Source organism: Bos javanicus, chromosome 20 (assembly GCF_032452875.1).
Source record: "Bos javanicus breed banteng chromosome 20, ARS-OSU_banteng_1.0, whole genome shotgun sequence".
In the NCBI taxonomy this organism is placed as follows: Eukaryota; Metazoa; Chordata; class Mammalia; order Artiodactyla; family Bovidae; genus Bos; species Bos javanicus.
The window spans coordinates 22,937,628-22,954,818 of record NC_083887.1 but is presented as its reverse complement, the minus strand read 5'-3'; the positions used below and the strand labels follow the sequence as shown (position 1 = coordinate 22,954,818).

Below are 17,191 nucleotides of genomic sequence, written 5' to 3'. Positions count from 1 at the left end.
CTTGCCCCCTGTACTGGGGACAGCTGCTGCATGGACCAGTTCTGAAAGCTCTTGCAGGAACAAAGGCTGAGGGCAGCAAAACTCTCAACTTTGAGCCCCAGGAAGAGTGCTGAGTGGTTTTTAAATGCTATAACCATGGCCAGCTACATAATCTGTGGGGCCCAGGAAAAATGTGGAGCCCTCTGCTCACATGCCAGAGGAATGACGTGTTCCTTTCTTCTGTGGTATCTCTTTTGACCTGTCATTAAGATTTTTATTTGCTATTTAGTGTCACACTAGGTCCCTGGAGGAGGGCATGGCAGCTTACTCCTGGGTTGCCTGGAGAATCCCATGGACACAAGAGCCCGGTAGGCTACAGTCCTTAGGGTTGCAGAGTGGAACATTACTGAAGTGACTGAGCGGGCTCGCACTCACACTCCCTTGGGCTGGGCATCCTCCCCGTGAGTGCAAGCCCTCCCAGGTGCCCAGGGCTCTGGTTTGCCGTCGGGATCCTCTCTGAGTCTATCCCCAGAGCCCTGCCGGGGGACTGAGGACACACCCATAACCTAGTCCCTGCCTGCCAACTTTAGCCTTCCCTCCGTCTCACCTTCCCCCTACATCCTCTTCTCCCTCTGTCCTTCCTTTGTCTCACAATGACTTTTAAATAATTTGGATCAATGAGTTCAGTTCCACGGCATGCCTGTCATCAAAAGGTTGCTACAGTGAACACATCTAAGCTTTCATGCCTGCTTTATCAGCTTTTCTAAGATTCTTTCACCTAATGTTACTTAAACATATTTTGAGGTGTCTGACATATGTATATTTAAGACAATCAAGAAGCCCCTCTCCCCTTTTAAGAAGCACTAGCCACTGGAGAAGTAAAATAGAAGCAAAAAAGAGTGTCCACCCAATGAATTGATTTTGTTTACAGTTTCCTGGAAGAGTAAAGGAATTCAGCTTGCCAAAGTGTTTTAAACAGCAAAACAGCCTGTCACGGGTTCTCCTTCTGTGTGGGATGGAGCTTCAAGCACAGACGGAAAAAACAGAACCCGGATCTTACATACTGTCTTCCTCCCTCCTTGCCTGACCCATGCAGGAGCCATTTTGGAAGCAGCCAGCTTAGATGCGGGGTGGGGGTGGGCTGTAGTCTGGCACATCTGAGTGGGCCCCTTCTGACTTCCTGAGCAGACAGTCCCAGTCAGCATTTCCCTTGCGAGCTGGACTCTTACATGGCTTTTCTGGATAAGAGAAATTTCACCCGCTTACCCCTTTCCTCCCAAATGCCTTTGTCCTGAATCTTTCAGACAATTCCTTTGTCTCCAAATCCCACCCTCATTTACATCACCATTGTTTTTATAATAATATCCTCCCAAGAATAATGGTGATGGTGATGTTTACCGAGTGAATGTTCTGTGCCCAGCACGGCCTGTTCCCGCTTGTTTAATCCTGACAACAACTCCGTGGCACGAGTAGCATAAGATAGGTGCTCTTATCATCCTCATATTATAGAGGAGAAATTGGAGGCACAGAGGGATTCTGTCTGTCAGTGAGTTGCTCGGTCGTGTCTGACTCTTTGTGACCCCATAGACTGTAGCCTGCCAGGCTCCTCTGCCCATGGGATTTCCCAGTCTAGAGTACTGGAATGGGTTGCTGTTTCTTTCTCCAGGGCATCTTCCCAACCCAGGGATCGAACCCAGGTCTTCTGCATCACAGGCAGATTCATTGTCCAATGTCACAGCCATGAGGTGGCAAGGCTGGGATTGACTGCAGAGCCCTGACACTTCACTGTTATACTATTTTGTCTTCAGTTAAAGAAATGGTTTATTTATTTGATCCTGCATGTTCACATGGGAGGAATTAAAGTAAAAACTGCTGTTGGTATCAGCAGCATCAGTAGCAGTGAAGTTTGTCTTACCAACTGAGACCTTCTTCCCACATTTGGTGCTTTAAAAGCCTCGCCTAGGACGGTTGCCATGGTGCATCCTCATAAGAATTTGAGAGAGCCCTAGAGGGGTCCCTAGGGCTTCCCTGGTGGCTCAGTGGTAAAGAATCTGCCTGCAATACAGGAGAAGCAGGAGACACGGGTTTGATCCCTGGGTCAAGAAGATTCCCTGGAGAAGGGCATGGCAACCCACTCCAGTATTTTTGCCTGGGAAATCTCATGAACAGAGGAGCCTGGCAGGTTATAGTCCATGGGGTTTTGGAAGAGTTGGACACGACTGAACAACTAAACAACAACAACAAAGAGAGGTCCCTAGTTTATGAATAGAGGCCCCAGCTCAGTGGTCTCCTGCCAACAACATTCTCTTCTTCGCAAACTGAGCTGAACCTCCATCAGGTGGAATCTCCAGGCCTGGGAAGCCTCGGTCACAGACACCAGGAAGCACCAGGAGAGAAGAAATGGGTGTTGCCCACAACGGGCCCTAGGAAAATTGGAGACTGAGTTTCCATTTGGTGGGAATATTTTTCAACAGGGTAAGAATATTGTATAGATCTTATTATGGAGCTCTAGGATTCTGCATTCGGAGAAGGCAATGGAACCCCACTCCAGTACTCTTGCCTGGAAAATCCCATGGATGGAGGAGCCTGGAAGGCTGCAGCCCATGGGGTTGCTGAGGGTCGGACACAACTGAGCGACTTCACTTTCACTTTTCACTTTCATGCATCGGAGAAGGAAATGGCAACCCACTCCAGTGTTCTTGCCTGGAGAATCCCAGGGACGGGGGAGCCTGGTGGGCTGCCGTCTATGGGGTCGCACAGAGTCGGACACGACTGAAGTGACTTAGCAGCGGTAGCAGCAGCAGGATTCTGCATTGGGTGGCCAAATGAGATTGTGGGTTTCTTTTTCTTTTATTGTGTTGTTTTTGTCTGTGGGTAATCCATGAAATTGCCTCCATGTAACCTAAAGGCTGCCGGGAACCACTGAGTCCTAGTCATTTTCTCTTTACACCTCATGAAGGAGAAGAATTCATAAGAAGCCTTGCCAAGAAGAAAGTTAGATTAACGTACAGGAATTTTGTTATCAGAGACTGATAAAAAACAAGATTTCAATATACTTATTGTAGACCCTTTTTATTCTAGTGACTTCCCGAGAAATCTTAGTGCAAGATTTAGGATTAGTTGTTTATTTGTTAACGTGTTGGGGAAATTAGTTCTACGGTGGGTTCTTCAGGAAGGGAACCCCGATCTCCGTCCTTCTCTTGGAAGTAGGAGTCTGTTTGTCACATGACAGTGACTGCACAAAGGAGAGGAAAGGGTTTTAGGTCATGTGGCCCTTTTAAAGGGCTAGGTGGTTTTGTGCTGTGAGAAGAACGCTGGCCCTTAAGTTCATCTGGAGCCAAAATGTGTTAGACTGGAATGGAGCTGGAGGGGAAAACCTACTAGCTTGTGAACCAATAGACTGTGAACACATGAGAGTTGAGGGTTTGTGGCTGACTAGAAGGGAAGTGAAGTGAAAGTCGCTTAGTTGTGTCCAACTCTTTGCAACCCCCATGGACTACACAGTCCATGGAATTTTCTAGGTCAGAATACTGAAGTGGGTAGACTTTCCCTTCTCCAGGGGATCTTCCCAACCCAGGGTTCAAACCCAGGTCTACCACATTGCAGGCAGAACCTTTACCAGCCGAGCCACAAAAGAAGCCCAAGAATACTGGAGTGGGTAGCCTATCCCTTCTCCAGCAGATCTTCCCGACCCAGGAATTGAACTGAGGTCTCCTGCATTGCAGGTGGATTCTTTACCAACTGAGCTATCAGAGAAGCCTGACTAGAAGAGAAAGGTGCCCAATATCCTAGCTTGGAGTCAGGACCCTCTTCATAGTTAGCCCGTTTGGACCCAGGCTTTCTGCTTGGCCTGATACCAGAGTCTTCTGTATCCCAAAACTTGGGGCTGACCCCCCCCCCCGGAGGGCTACTGTAAGATAGAAATGGTGGGGGAGAGGCAATGAGGAACTGTGACCCTCAGCTGCTGAACTACATCATTTCACAGGTGTTCTAATGATTAATATGGAAAACACCCCCACGAAACCTCCTTCCTTGCTGTGGTCATGTGTAGAAACACTGTCTTTCTGCTGAAATGGAGCCTAATAAAGAGTAACTTGTAATAAATATTGGCTGAACATAGCATAAATAAATAAATAAAACAAGCCTTACAAACTATGGGCAAAGCCAACTAGAATTACACCCGTTCTTTTCTTAGCTTTCCTCTCTTTTTCTCACTGTCTCCCACCTTTCACTATCTTTTCACTTCTTTCTTTACTTGTGTTTACTCCTAGGTGAGTTCCTATTTTTCGGCTGTCTACCCATCTCCTTCCCTCTCTGCAGCCAAGCCCTGGGGAGCTGACACATGCAGGTCACTTTAATTTAGGCTATCCTTTAAGATAATTCCATCTTTGCTTCCAAGGTACTGGGAGTTGATTTAGTAAATTTGACTTTCTCTTTGATTATTCTGGGCTTATGTCCTTTAATCAAGCACTGGGAGTTGTGTGGTCTGGGCACCTGTGGGTGTAGGCTGAGCCTGGACAATGGTAACCTCCCTGTGCACTGGTTTTCCACGTGTGAACAGAGGGGTTGCATTAAATGACTTTGTGTGGTCCCTCCCAGCTCTAAGGTTCTTTCATCTATGGTCTGGATCCACTGGCCTATGACATTTATAATTATCCTTTGGCACTCTGAATATATTTAAAGTATATTTATAGAATTTTGACACAATTTAAACAGTGATCACATATCTTGGCCACCACAGGAAGGAGGAGAATTTCATGCTGGACCAAATCAGTCTCAGACACTGGTGGCTTCATGGTTACATTCCAGAGCTCCAGGGGTGTGTGTATAATTTCCTTAATCACATACTGAATGAACAAACATGAAATAGTTGCTTTACATTAGGGCAGTTCTTTTCTTTCTACCCACCCTTGAAAAATGCACTGCAAGAAGAGTACCTACTGAGGAAGCTTCTAAATACATTAGCTAGGATTAGGAGGAAGGAGCTAGAGGTGAGATTTGAGGGGCAGTAGATACTTGGCCCTCTCGCTGGCCTGTCATCATAGTTATCCTAGATTACATATCATTAGGAAAAACTCCTTGATACTAAGGCAATGCATTCCTGGAGGTCTCTATTAAGCTGAAAATGGTATATCACAGAAAGAACCCAATAAAGCACTAATTCCAATTCCAGTGGCTTTCGATGGATAAGCTTGTTGAACTGAATTCAGTGAAAACTTTTTTGGTATTCACAAAGATTCACAAAGGTCTGTTTTGGGTCTTGAGAGACATCTGGATGAGTAAGGCATGTTTACTTAAGCATGTGGTCTAGAAGAGGAGATGTAGGCAACCCACTGATAGTAACACCAGCAATAGAAGGAAGGAAGTACTAGACAGAGGGGAAAATTCTAAAAGGGAGTTCAGCAACGAGGGTAAACTTAGTTGAGCCTTGAGAAATAAGGAGGAACAAGTATAAATTCTGCAGTTAGAAGGGATCAGACAGGGAAGGCAAGAAGAAAAAAGTATTGGGACTTTCTTGATGGTCCAGTGGTTAAGAATCTGCCTTCTAATGCAGGGGATTCGGGTTTAATCCCTGACTGAGGAACTAAGATCCCACATGTGGTGGGGCAAATTAACCTTTGAGCCTCAACTGCTGAGCCAGAACACCATAAAGAAAGATTCTGCATACCACAACTAAGACCTGATACGGCCAAATAAATCAATAAGATTACTGTTAAGTATATACCATTTAAAGTAGAAAGAAATGTTTCACCAAAGGGGAAGAGGATGACCAAGGGGAAGGTTGGATGAATCTTTCTCATGTATTGAGGGGATTATCAATATTCTAGTATGATTGGATTAATGTCTATACAGATTGAAGAGGAAAGGCAGGGAGTAGGGTGGGGTGGGGAGCGGTTGTTCACAGCAGTCAGTGGAAATCAAAGAGTTTGCTCTTTACCAAAAAACAGCACTTGCTGCAGGTTTTTAAGCCAAGAACCAAGGGTGACCATAATTGTTTTGGTGCGGTAACGGTTATGTGAGTACATTCCTTTGTGATTTGTAGAAAGAGCACCTGGCGGTAATGTGAGAATAGAGTAGAGAAAGAAAGCGCTGAAGTAGAAATACAGAGACTGAAACTGTTCCCGTGAGAGATAGGGGAGGCTTGACCTAAGGCAGTGATGGTGGGTGTACTTCATCATCTCCATTTGTTCTTCCTGGTCAACTCCCTTTTTTCAACCTGCTCTCAGCATGTATGAGTTGCATTAAATGGGCTCCTTGGCCCTTTGGCTTCTAGTTGGGATTGTCCAGTGAGTGGCACTGACAGGAGATGGACAGAGGAGGAAATAGTGACTGGGGCATTTATCGTCCAGTTCTCTCCCTGCTAGATCACAAGTTGATTATTCCATCCAGGGCTACAGTTTCTGTCCTGGGCCCTCTCCTACAGCTACAACTTTTGCTGTGTCTTAGTAACCTCTCCCTTCCAGGCTCTTTTAGGCCTAGATTCCCTAATGGCAACCTGTGGTTGTGTGTAAATAGCCTTTTTATGAATCTATGCTCAATTAATCCCATCCAAGTGGGCTGCTTCGTGCTAGGACCCTGATCTATACAGTGGGAATAGAAAAGAGGCAACTGGGAGACCTGAGGTGTGGAAGGAAGAGGTCTTGACAACCACCTGGACGTGAATGATGATAAGGAAGGAGTGTTCATGGGCCACCTGGAGGCCTTTGTCTTGGACTGCTGGGAGGATGGAAATGTGATGGGAAGGAGAGACTGTGGATTCAGTTTGAATGCGTTGACTTTGACACATCCATGGGAAATGATGGGAAGATGCCTGGTAGAGCTGGAAATGTGAGCCTAGTGTCAAGAGAGAGGTCAGTGCTGGATTTTGACCTGAGAAAATTCTGAGTAGATTGGTAGTTGAAGTCGTTGGAACCGATGGACTTTCTGAGGAAAAGAGAATGAAAAAAAGATCTATGATTTCTGCAGTGTTGAGGAGTGAGAGGGAGATGAAGCTGAGAGAGACCTGTGTAGACTCCTGATAAGTGAGTCCCATCACAAACAGGTGGGAACATTCCCTGAAGCGACTGAGATTTCATCAGGGCAGACTGGATGCAGACAGGGACAGGGTTCTGCTCAGTGTTAGCCCAGAGAGAGCCAAGCAGTGGAGTCTCCTGGGCAGATGGGGAAGGTGAATGAGGGCAATGGGCCCACAGGAGGGACCTGAGAAATGAGGGCAGAAGTCAAACATTCTGGGAGTGCCCGCTTGCAAGACAGTGTTAGTTTTTCTGTTGTGTCTGACTCTTTGAGATCCCATGGACTGTAGCCCACCAGGCTCCTCTGTCCATGGGGATTCTCCAGGCCAGAACACTGGAGTGGGTTGCTATTTCATTCTCCAGGGGATCTTCCAGAGCCAGGGACTGAACCCATACCTCTTATGTTTCCTGTATTGGCAGGCGGGTTCTTTACCACTAGCACCACCTGGGAAGGCCTTACTTTCCGGGCCCAGTGTTTCAAATCTTTACTGCTTTGATTACCTGGGTCAAATACAGGGGCTTTATTAACCCAAAGTTCTGTCACTTTAAGTATTGTCTCATATAGTCACAGAGAAAAGCCCTAAGTTCAAATGAAAGGAATAAATGACAACAACAACAGGAAATAGACCTATTCATATGGAAAAACTTCAAGAGGAGCAGAGTGCTGTCCCCATGGTATAAATGAAGAGGATGGCTAAAGAGGCACGTGTAATCCTGGTTTTGGCTGACATTTGGAATTACCCTTGGTCTTCTCTGAAGAGTAAAGGTCAAAGCACATCACTTCTGAATTTTAGTACTAACCACAGGGAGTGAGAGGGTGCATGGTTCCTCCAGAGTAAGATTCTAAATCTTTTGGATCCTCATTGAAGAGTTGAAGAAATAGTGGACACCTTCCTCAGAAAAACGTATGCTAACATCCTCACAGACCCACCCATGCAATATCACATGTGATTATGGGCGTCCTAGAAGGGATCTGTCATGTTAATCTCTCCCCCTTCCCATGCCACATACAAAGTAGGTGCTCGCTAAGCATTTATTAAGTTAATGAGTATGAACATGTGTGAGGCATTATAGTTAGTTTACAAAATCACAGGTCAGAATGAAAATATCTTAGGTAGGAGTAGCTAAGAGGAAATGGCAACCCACTCCAGTGATCTTGCCTGGAGAATCCCAGGGACGGGGGAGCCTGGTGGACTGCCGTCTATGGGGTCGCACAGAGTCGGACACGACTGAAGCAACTTAGCAGCAGCAGCAGCAAGATATGAATTCATTTATCATAGTGGTTTTCAACCCCAGCTGGGCATTACAAGCTCCTAGAGGAAGGGATAAACGTTACAAAAATATTAACACCTGGGTTGCACCCCAAAATAATTGACTGAAAATAGGTGTGGGGCTTGAGTATCAGTATTGCTTAAAAGCTCTTCAGTTGATTCTAATGTGCAAGTGAAGTGAAGTGAAGTCGCTCAGTTGTGTCCAACTCTTTGCGACTCCATGGACTGTAGCCTACCAGGCTCCTCTGTCCATGGGATTTTCCAGGCAGTAGTACTGGAGTGGGTTGCCATTTCCTTCTCCAGGGCATCTTCCCGACCCAGGGATCGAACCCGGGTCTCCTGCATTGCAGACAGACGCTTTACCCTCTGAGCCATCAGGGAAGTCCTAATGTGCAGGTAAGTTCTAATGTGCAGGCAGGATTAAAATCAATGTAGCAGATAAAAACCACACCATTTAGTAGAGAGAAAGATTATGTAGATAGTATGTTAACTAAGCTTTCATAGAGGAAATTGGGAACCGTAATAAAAACTATAATCTCTTCCAGTTACATAGAATGTTACATATCACTTCATGTGCACAGTCTCATTCATACCCCAAAGATACACCAATAGTTAAGCCAAGCAGGCATTGGTGACTTTTCTCAGAACAAATCCGGTTCTGTTAACGCAAACTCAGATCCTCTGAGCTGAGGACATTTTTCTTTTGATTTTGCAAAATTGCCTCTTGGAGGATAAAAACAGGGGTTCCCACCCACAAAGAGCCCAACTCATTAGATCTGGAGTGGGGTCTGGGAATTTGTCATTTTACAAGCACTGCTGATTCAATTGCAAGCCTGCATCCCAAGCAGTAGCTCTAAACTGTGGGTGCAGTGGATGAAGGTGGAGCAGAGGCGGCGTACAGGTAAGAATTCCTTGGGGAGATTTTGTTAAATGCACGTACAGGAGCCCCATCCTAGATCGATGGAATCAGAGAACAGGGGTGATGAGAGTGAAGATACAGAAAATGCTTGATTCCGATACCAAACGTCACCCCAGCTGAGAACCAACACACGTGGGATGTTTCTTGCTTGTTCAGCCATATTGCCCTGGGGCCACTGCTGCAGTGGTGACCCCTGGCCAGAGGACTCGGTGCTGGACAGGGACTGGCATGGGGGGGCGAGGCAGCTGATTAAATACTGAAAGTATGTAGGAGGGTGCTAAGGGCAGGTGGGATGACAAAAACAAGCTTTGTTCATTTCAGAGTTTTGCCAGGGCTGGCCCTGCTACAGAGTAACTGAAGCCAAGCTTGCAAGAACAAAAACAGAGTAGTTTCCAAATCACTTCTATTTCCCCTTGATCTCAGGCCCACATGTCAACCCTGAAAGTGCCAGGTGCCCTTCTCTGCCATGTGTGGCACGTGAAAACACCTAAGTGAAACTACTGTCAGGGCGCATAGAATCAGGGGGATGCTGACCGCAGTTCAGCAGGGGTCCCTTTATAGGGCTGATGGAAATAAACAGTGGGGATGTCTACATCAGGCATCAAAAGACAGAAGAGGCTGGCAGTTTTGTTCAAAGGATGCATAGTACTGCTCTCAAGGACAGAACAGATAACTCTTAATCAATCCCTTTGAAAGATTTCCCTAGACAACACCTTAATAAATGTTACTAATGGTCATTCTTTCACCTCAGTCTCAGTTTTCTTCTCTTTGGGCTGTAGATTTATGTTTTCTCCAGTTATATGTACTGATACAGACTCCCTTTTGGGATAGTGAGGTAGGGTGCCATGAGCCTCTGTTTTCAGGGTTCAGAGTAGAACTCAGGGTCACCTGGAATTATTCTGCTTCAGAGGATTTGGAAGGAAGAAGAGCTTCATGGTCCAAAGACTCTGAAGGGACTTCCTAGTAATTCTTCGAAGAATTATCATGGAGCACTGTGAGCCCTTAGCAAGCACTGCTGGAGAGAGTGAGGTATGTATATATGTGTATTTTGTGTGTGTAATAGCCAAGGTAGGCTCTGCCTGATATTCTGTAACTCCTCCCCCTCTTTACCTTGGCAGGATTTCTTCTCAGCAACTGATGTACCCAAATGCTCCAAAGTGACCGGTCTGCTGTTGCCCCTCTGGGTATGGATGGAGGGAGGAGGGCAGCATGCATATATCCTGCTTGCTCTGTCATACATATAAGTGAAGTGAAGTGAAAGTCACTTAGTCGTGTCCAACTCATTGCAACCCCATGGACTATACAGTCCATGGAATTCTCCAGGCCAGAATACTGGAGTGGGTAGCCTTTCCCTTTTCCAGGGGATCTTCCCAACCCAGGGATCAAACCCATGTCTCCCGCATTGCAGGAAGATTCCTTACCAGCTGAGCCACAAGGGAAGTCCATCATACATATAAAGCCCATATCAATGCTGGGACTGTGCCTTACAGGTCTGACCTACTCAGAACTGTTAACATTGCTTTACACCATTTACACTTGAGACAAGCCCACTGGCTAATTTCTCACCTGGACTGCCCAGTGGAGAGCTGTTTTAAAGTCTTTATCCACAAGGGTGGGGTCTGCCCCCTTCTTCAGCAGCATTTGGGTGTGCTGAGGCCGGTTGTGGAAAGCTGCCCAGTGGAGTGCTGTCATCCCCTGCAAAACCACAGTCAGAGGGGCCGAGATGAGCACAGGCTATTAGGAAGGAAAGTGGAGTACACACTTTCTCCCCAGGCCCGAAGGCATCACCAGATGCATTGGTTGCTGCCTGTCAGTTCACTTGTTCCTTGAATCATTCATTCAACTCCTTGGGTTCCTACTTGATGTCAGGCAAACAGGTGTCAAGGATACTATAGGGAATAAGATCAATGAGATCCATGTCCTCGTGGGAATTCCACTGTGGTAGAGGAAGATAGATAATAAATGCAAATAATAGCACAAACACAAATAATAGTAACACAAACAAGCCAAAGGATTTTCAGGATTGTTGAATGCTATAAAGAATGCACCTGGGGTGCCATGACAGAGTAACCACCGCAGAGGTAGGGACTGTTCTACATGGGCCTCTGGGAGTCGAGGTAAACTGAAGGTAGAGACCAGAGAGCAAGTCACAGAGGCAGACACTTGTGATCAGAGTATGCTGGGATGCCATCTCCCACCACCAGACCAGAACACTGTCTGTTTACTAAAGTATCCCCAGAGACTGACCCAGGCTAGATGAAAAGCAGTTGGATGGATGAATGAATGAATAGGGAGAGGAGGAGAGCCATGCGAGATGCAGCTGGAGAAAGAGGCACAGCTGATCCTTGGAGCATGGGATGGGGAATAACCTATATAAGGCATTTGGATTTTATTCTGAAGTCAATAGAAAGACAGGAAGGATTTTAAGCAGGTGTTAACATGACCTGATTTACACTGTTTAGAAGAAATCACTCCGTGGCAGCCTGGAAATCAGGTCTGGATGAGCCAATCTGGTGAATTCCACCTTCTTTCCTAGCTTAAGGTCACACGTTAGGTATGGTTTCATAATAAAATGAACTTCTGCTGGGAAACATTTGCCAAAAAGAACCAGTAGTATTTGAGAGTGGACTATGAAAAGATGGCCTCTTCTCACTGCATATAGCTCACAATTACATGAAATATATCTGAGATGATTCTAGATTAAGATGCCTGGTAAAGGGAGCAAAGGAAGTGGACAGCTTTCTCTTTTTGCAGTTGTTTCTGCATATAACACAGTGTTACCACCTTGGCCTTCTCTGCCTATCCAAGATGAGCTGAGTGGAGGAGACGGGCTGCAGCCTAGCTAGAAGGGCAGAGCTATTATTATTCCAGATAATACATTAATAATGTTCCAGATAATACATTCCCTGGAGAATTGAATGGCAACCCACTCCAGTATTCTTGCCTGGAGAATCCCATGGACAGAGGAGCCTGGCAGTCTATAGTCCATGGGGTCACAAAGAGTCAGACACGACTGAGTGACTGACACACAGATAATACATGAATATGTATTGCTCTAGAGTTGGTGATGGACAGGGAGGCCTGGCATGCTGTGATTCATGGGGTTGCAAAGAGTCGGACATGATTGAGCGACTGAACTGAACTGAGAGAGCTTTATGAGTTCTTCTGTATATCATCTCAATCCTCCAAATAAGCTTTTGGATTAAATATTGTGGTGAAGTCTGTGGTACTCACCAAATTCTATTTCCTCTTACTCCAGGGCACATACTCAGTCTACATGCCCCAATTTCCCGGCAGATAGGTGCGGCCATGAGACTGAGTCCTGACCATTGCTGTGTGAATAGAAAGGATGGAAGAATGGAAGCCCCCACTCCTCCAAGGCCTGCCTAGAAAATAAAAACTGTGTAGTCTTTTATATATTTTCTTTCCTCACCTGGCAACTGAATAGAGGGGAGGCTAAGTCTCAAGAAGATGCTGGAATCGAGTGATTAAAAAGTCCAGGACCCTGGTTGATGAGGCAGGACAGGGTCACCTCATCAACCAGCACTGAACAATGAAGCAAGCAGGAAAAAGCTTTTATTATGTCGGACACTGAGGTTTCGAGCTTTTGCTACAGCAGTTGGTCAACTCTGAGAGGTGTCACTGTCCTTCCCACTTTATGCAAGAGGAAGTTGAGTTCTAGGGAAGTTCTCAAGCCTGTGACTGAGCACAAAACTGAATCTAGGGTTTGAGGTTTGTGGGGCAGTGAGATTAGAATGTAAGTCCCCTTGACCAGTTCCACATTCTAAATCATTACATTATGGCCTGCTTTCCAGTTTCAAGTGTCATATAAAACTGAGCCTCCAGATACTCTTAAAGATATTTCAAGAAATTGGTTCCATATGGAAAATAATGACCGTCTAACAACAGTGGAACTTCTTGTTCTTATTCCTGCAGCTGAATATTTACTTGGGGTTCAGAATAGCTCAAAGCATTTCAGTGGGTCTTTATTTTTAATTTGGCCCTCTGGAATTAGAAATTTGGACTCCAGGGAATCAGATTCTTTTTATTGTGCAGTGATTACCCCTTTCCCAGAGCTGAGTACGGTTTGCTTTAGAATCATGGGCTTCATTATAAAGTGCCACCAGCTCCAAGACTACAGACATCAGAGACGATTCTGAGTTACTGGAGTATAAGCTCATGAAGGCAGGGCCCTTTTCCGCCCTGGAACCTAGAACGGTGCCAGGCATATTGTAAACGCTCAGCAAAAGCTTATTAAATGAATGAGCGACTTCTTACTCTTCTTGACGGATTTTTTTGCTTTTGTAAAATTTGGCTTTGCTTTCTAAAATCATTCACACAAGAAAGACAGAACATGACTTCGTTATAGAAAATGAACTTGTCTGCTATAATCATTGTTATCAACTGTTCGGTTGAAACCTGTTGAAACCTGTTAGAATTCTTGATGAGTCCTCCAAATGAGGTAGATGGCAATCACTATATGCAGAGAAACTGATTTAGCCAGGTGAGAATTCGGCATGAAATTGTGAATTAATTTAATCCTTGTTAGGACACTGTTAATCCTTGTCTCCTAAAGAGTTTCTAGGCTTTAACAGTTTTTCTCTTAAAGCAACCACCACCCGTCCTTAACTCCCTGTTGAAAAACCAAACAACAACAACAAAAATGAAAACAAAAAAACATCAGCTCCTGCATATTTTAAAAACCAGTGCAAAGGGCTACTACTATTTTTCATATACCTACTTGTGCCAAGTTCATTCACTTCATTGAATCTTTACAACGATCCTGAGAGACAGGTATTTTTAGACTCATTTTACAGGTGAGGAAACTGAAACACAGGGTAAATGATTTCCCTAAGGTCACTGACTGGGTATAAGACAGGTTGGGATTCAAATCGGGGTCCCTCCCACTCTGGAGGAAATTGCTTGTTCCACACATCAAGCTAGTAGATTTCATTTTGGAAATGAACTCAGATACTAGAAAATTTTTTTTCTTTGTGATTTTAGCTGGATTTGGGATCTTCTCACTTGAGAATGGTGATTCTCAAGCATAAGGGTTGCCACCCTGTATTATTATTTATTTCATTTGGCATCACTTCTAGTTTTCTTCTGAAAGTGCAGCTGGCAAATATTTAGTTTAGTAAGCTATTAAAATATATATACATATATATATATATAATCCCTCCCACCCATCCTCTACCTTGGAATTTGGGATCAGTGTTATAAATCACTGTTGATCCTCTGAGTGGCCCCAAGTCAAGACCTGAATTACTCAATTAGTCTCTAAATAATAATACATTATAATATATAATATAAATATGTTGTATATTTATCTTACAATACAAACAGCCTTCAAACATTCATTCAAGTCAAGAGAAATTTCCTGTTGCTATTGTTTTCAGTTGGGCTAATGAGAAATAAAAATACACCCTCTTAGAGTTAGTAATATGAAAACCAAAACTTTCAAAATCAGCTCAAATGCAACTCTTTGTATTGCACAACACACTTTGTTCAGGAACTGTTTTCTACAACTGTGTCCTCCTCCTTTCAGCTTTTTTAACACTGCTAGCACATCCTAGTCGTGTTATGTTAAGACTGGTGGCCATTTAAGGTGCAGACTTCCAGCTTGGCAATTTGTGTCTCCCCTGAGCTGTGACAAGAATTAAGATTTAGCTGTGATGCACTTTAATGGCAGAGGCTGTGGCTTATTCACTACTGATATACCCAAGAACATGGTATGTATTTGAGAAACGTTCACAGGAAGAGTTAATCAGTGAATCGCAGATTATCCAGGTTCCCTTGGATTCACAGGGAGTATAAAACACCAGAGTCTGCTGAATGCAAGCCAGCCACCTGTGTCTAAAGTGTGACGCCCCACCTTGAGGACCCAACTGGGCCTTCAAAGAATCTGAGAGCTGAAAGTCTAGGAGTCTCTGGAAGATATGTTGCAACACATACCCAGATGGCCCTGGTGACAGTAGAATTCTACTTCTTTGAAAAAGAAGGTATGCTGGCTCTGAGTGAAGAGTAACTTACATTCATTTAAGAACATAGCTCTCTAGAAAGTTTTGGAGGGAGATGTTAAGTTTTGGTTGACTTAGGAGCCATTTCGAGATTGTTGATAGAAACAGCTGTGTGTGATAGCTGTTGTGTGCATGGCAGGCTGGCTTTGGAACACACTCTGGTGCACATGAGTAATTCTGTGCCTTGAGCCTGTGCCACCAACATTTCAGTTAAGGGCTTTTAAGTCCTATCGTCTTCTCAGAACTTCTTTCTTTTTTTCCAAAACCACTGTAACTTTTGTGCTTTATGAAGCAGAAATCTGATTCAGTGTTCAGTCGTTTTCTGTTTCAGAACTGCACTTTTAGACCAGCTCCTGCAGATGCTAAAAGGCACAGAGACAGAAACGTGTGATGTGGCTGGCTGCTTCGTTCATCCCGCATCTTGGTGCACCGGGCGATAGAATTCTAGCAGGTGTTTGCGAGATCAGCAAAACAATTCTAGGTCATTTGAAGGATCTAGAAGTTCACAGGAGTCCAGTTTAGCTCTGTGTGACATTTTTATATTCACATACTATTAATTTTGTGACTACCCCTCACAAAAGTTACAGAGGGTCTTCTGTGTACAAAAAAATGGAATAAAGGATATAATTTAAAAGAGTCTAAAAGAACTTCTAAAACAAGATAAGAAATGCAGTAATGAAAGCCATTTTCTTCAAATTTATGTGGGTAAAAACTTACAATTATAGATCACAAAGATTAGTAAGGCATTAGCAAAAAAAGCTTGCATGTAGATATTGCAAATTTCTTCTTTAAAATATTTTGGTATCTGTTTTTCAATATAATTTTTTGTAATGCTATGTATTTTATATTATGTAACTTCAAACATTTTTCTGAGAAGGGATCCACAGCCTTCTCCAGTATGCCAGATGTGTCCATGTCATGAAAATGGACAAGGACTCCTGCCCTAAAATCTACCTTTTTGAAGCTCTCAAATGATATAAAATCTTATTTTTTTGAGAGTAGATTTGGAAATAATTAAAAGTCACAGGGAGTCAAATCTGGTAAATAAAATGAGTCATTCATTGAGTTGAGTCAACACAACAAAGAGGGAAAGGACAATAAAATAAAATCATATGCCTATTTCTTGAATTTAATAATTTAATTCTTTATCTAAATATGTATTTTAGGGACACTCTACTATGTGCAAGTTACTGAACTAGATTCTAGGGATATAGAGATAAAAAAATACATGATCTGCCTCTAGGACCTTATGGGGAAAGGAAGGTCTGAGGAGAGAGGAAGTGAGAGCTCCTAAGTAGCATGGGTCTCTTATTTGTTAAGGTGTTCATTTTTAGAATAAAAATTCTGGTGCATTAAATTTTTTTGACTTTATTATTTTACTTTCTGCCAGCTGTAGAGCAAAAAGATTTCTAAAATCAGGGGCTGTTTCTATTGATTTTGCCTTTTTTTAACAAACAGTCCTTGCTTGTGCTTGAATCTTGGGAATGTTGTAATTAGATTTTATTGCTAAGAATTATATCCAAAGATTCACATCTGTTTTTGCAACTTGGATTTATTTTCTGTGAGTGCTATTGTAATGTAAGTTTGGACTGTCAGGCCACTCATAAAAATCTACTTATACCAGAATGTGCATTAATATAGGATCAACTATCTATTTTAAATACCATGCATCACAATGCTTTTCTGGATAAACGCATTCAAAATTCTAATGCAGATGCCAATATTTTATAGTCCCTCTTCATGGGGTGCTCTTCCTGCCAGAGCTAAAACGAAAGCAGGAGAGGTTAGATTCCAGGAATTTAGCAACTTAATTCTCTGTGGCTGCAACAGACAAGCCCCTCTCTTTGTCAGAGATTCCCCTGAGGTCCCAAAGAACAAAGGCACAGGACATCTGGCCATCTGACCCAGGGTGCGTTTCCCACAGTGTTAAATCCTGCAGTGTGGATAGCTTCCAAACAAGTCACTTTATAATTAAGCAGTGTGGTTAAT

The 17,191-nt window shown here is 43.8% G+C and overlaps 1 protein-coding gene across 5 annotated transcripts in view; it reads right to left on the bottom strand.

Moving 5' to 3' along the window:
• ANKRD55 (ankyrin repeat domain 55) overlaps positions 1-17,191 on the bottom strand; it is a 110,191-nt gene that overhangs the window by 32,617 nt on the left and 60,383 nt on the right. For 4 of the 5 annotated variants that reach the window (XM_061393494.1, XM_061393491.1, XM_061393490.1 and 1 more), the window contains exon 7: positions 10,749-10,877. The exons of the other annotated variant lie outside the window; for it this stretch is intronic. In XM_061393494.1, the coding sequence (XP_061249478.1) occupies positions 10,749-10,877 (129 nt within the window). The remainder of the gene's footprint in view (positions 1-10,748; positions 10,878-17,191) is intronic. 5 annotated transcript variants of the gene reach the window in all.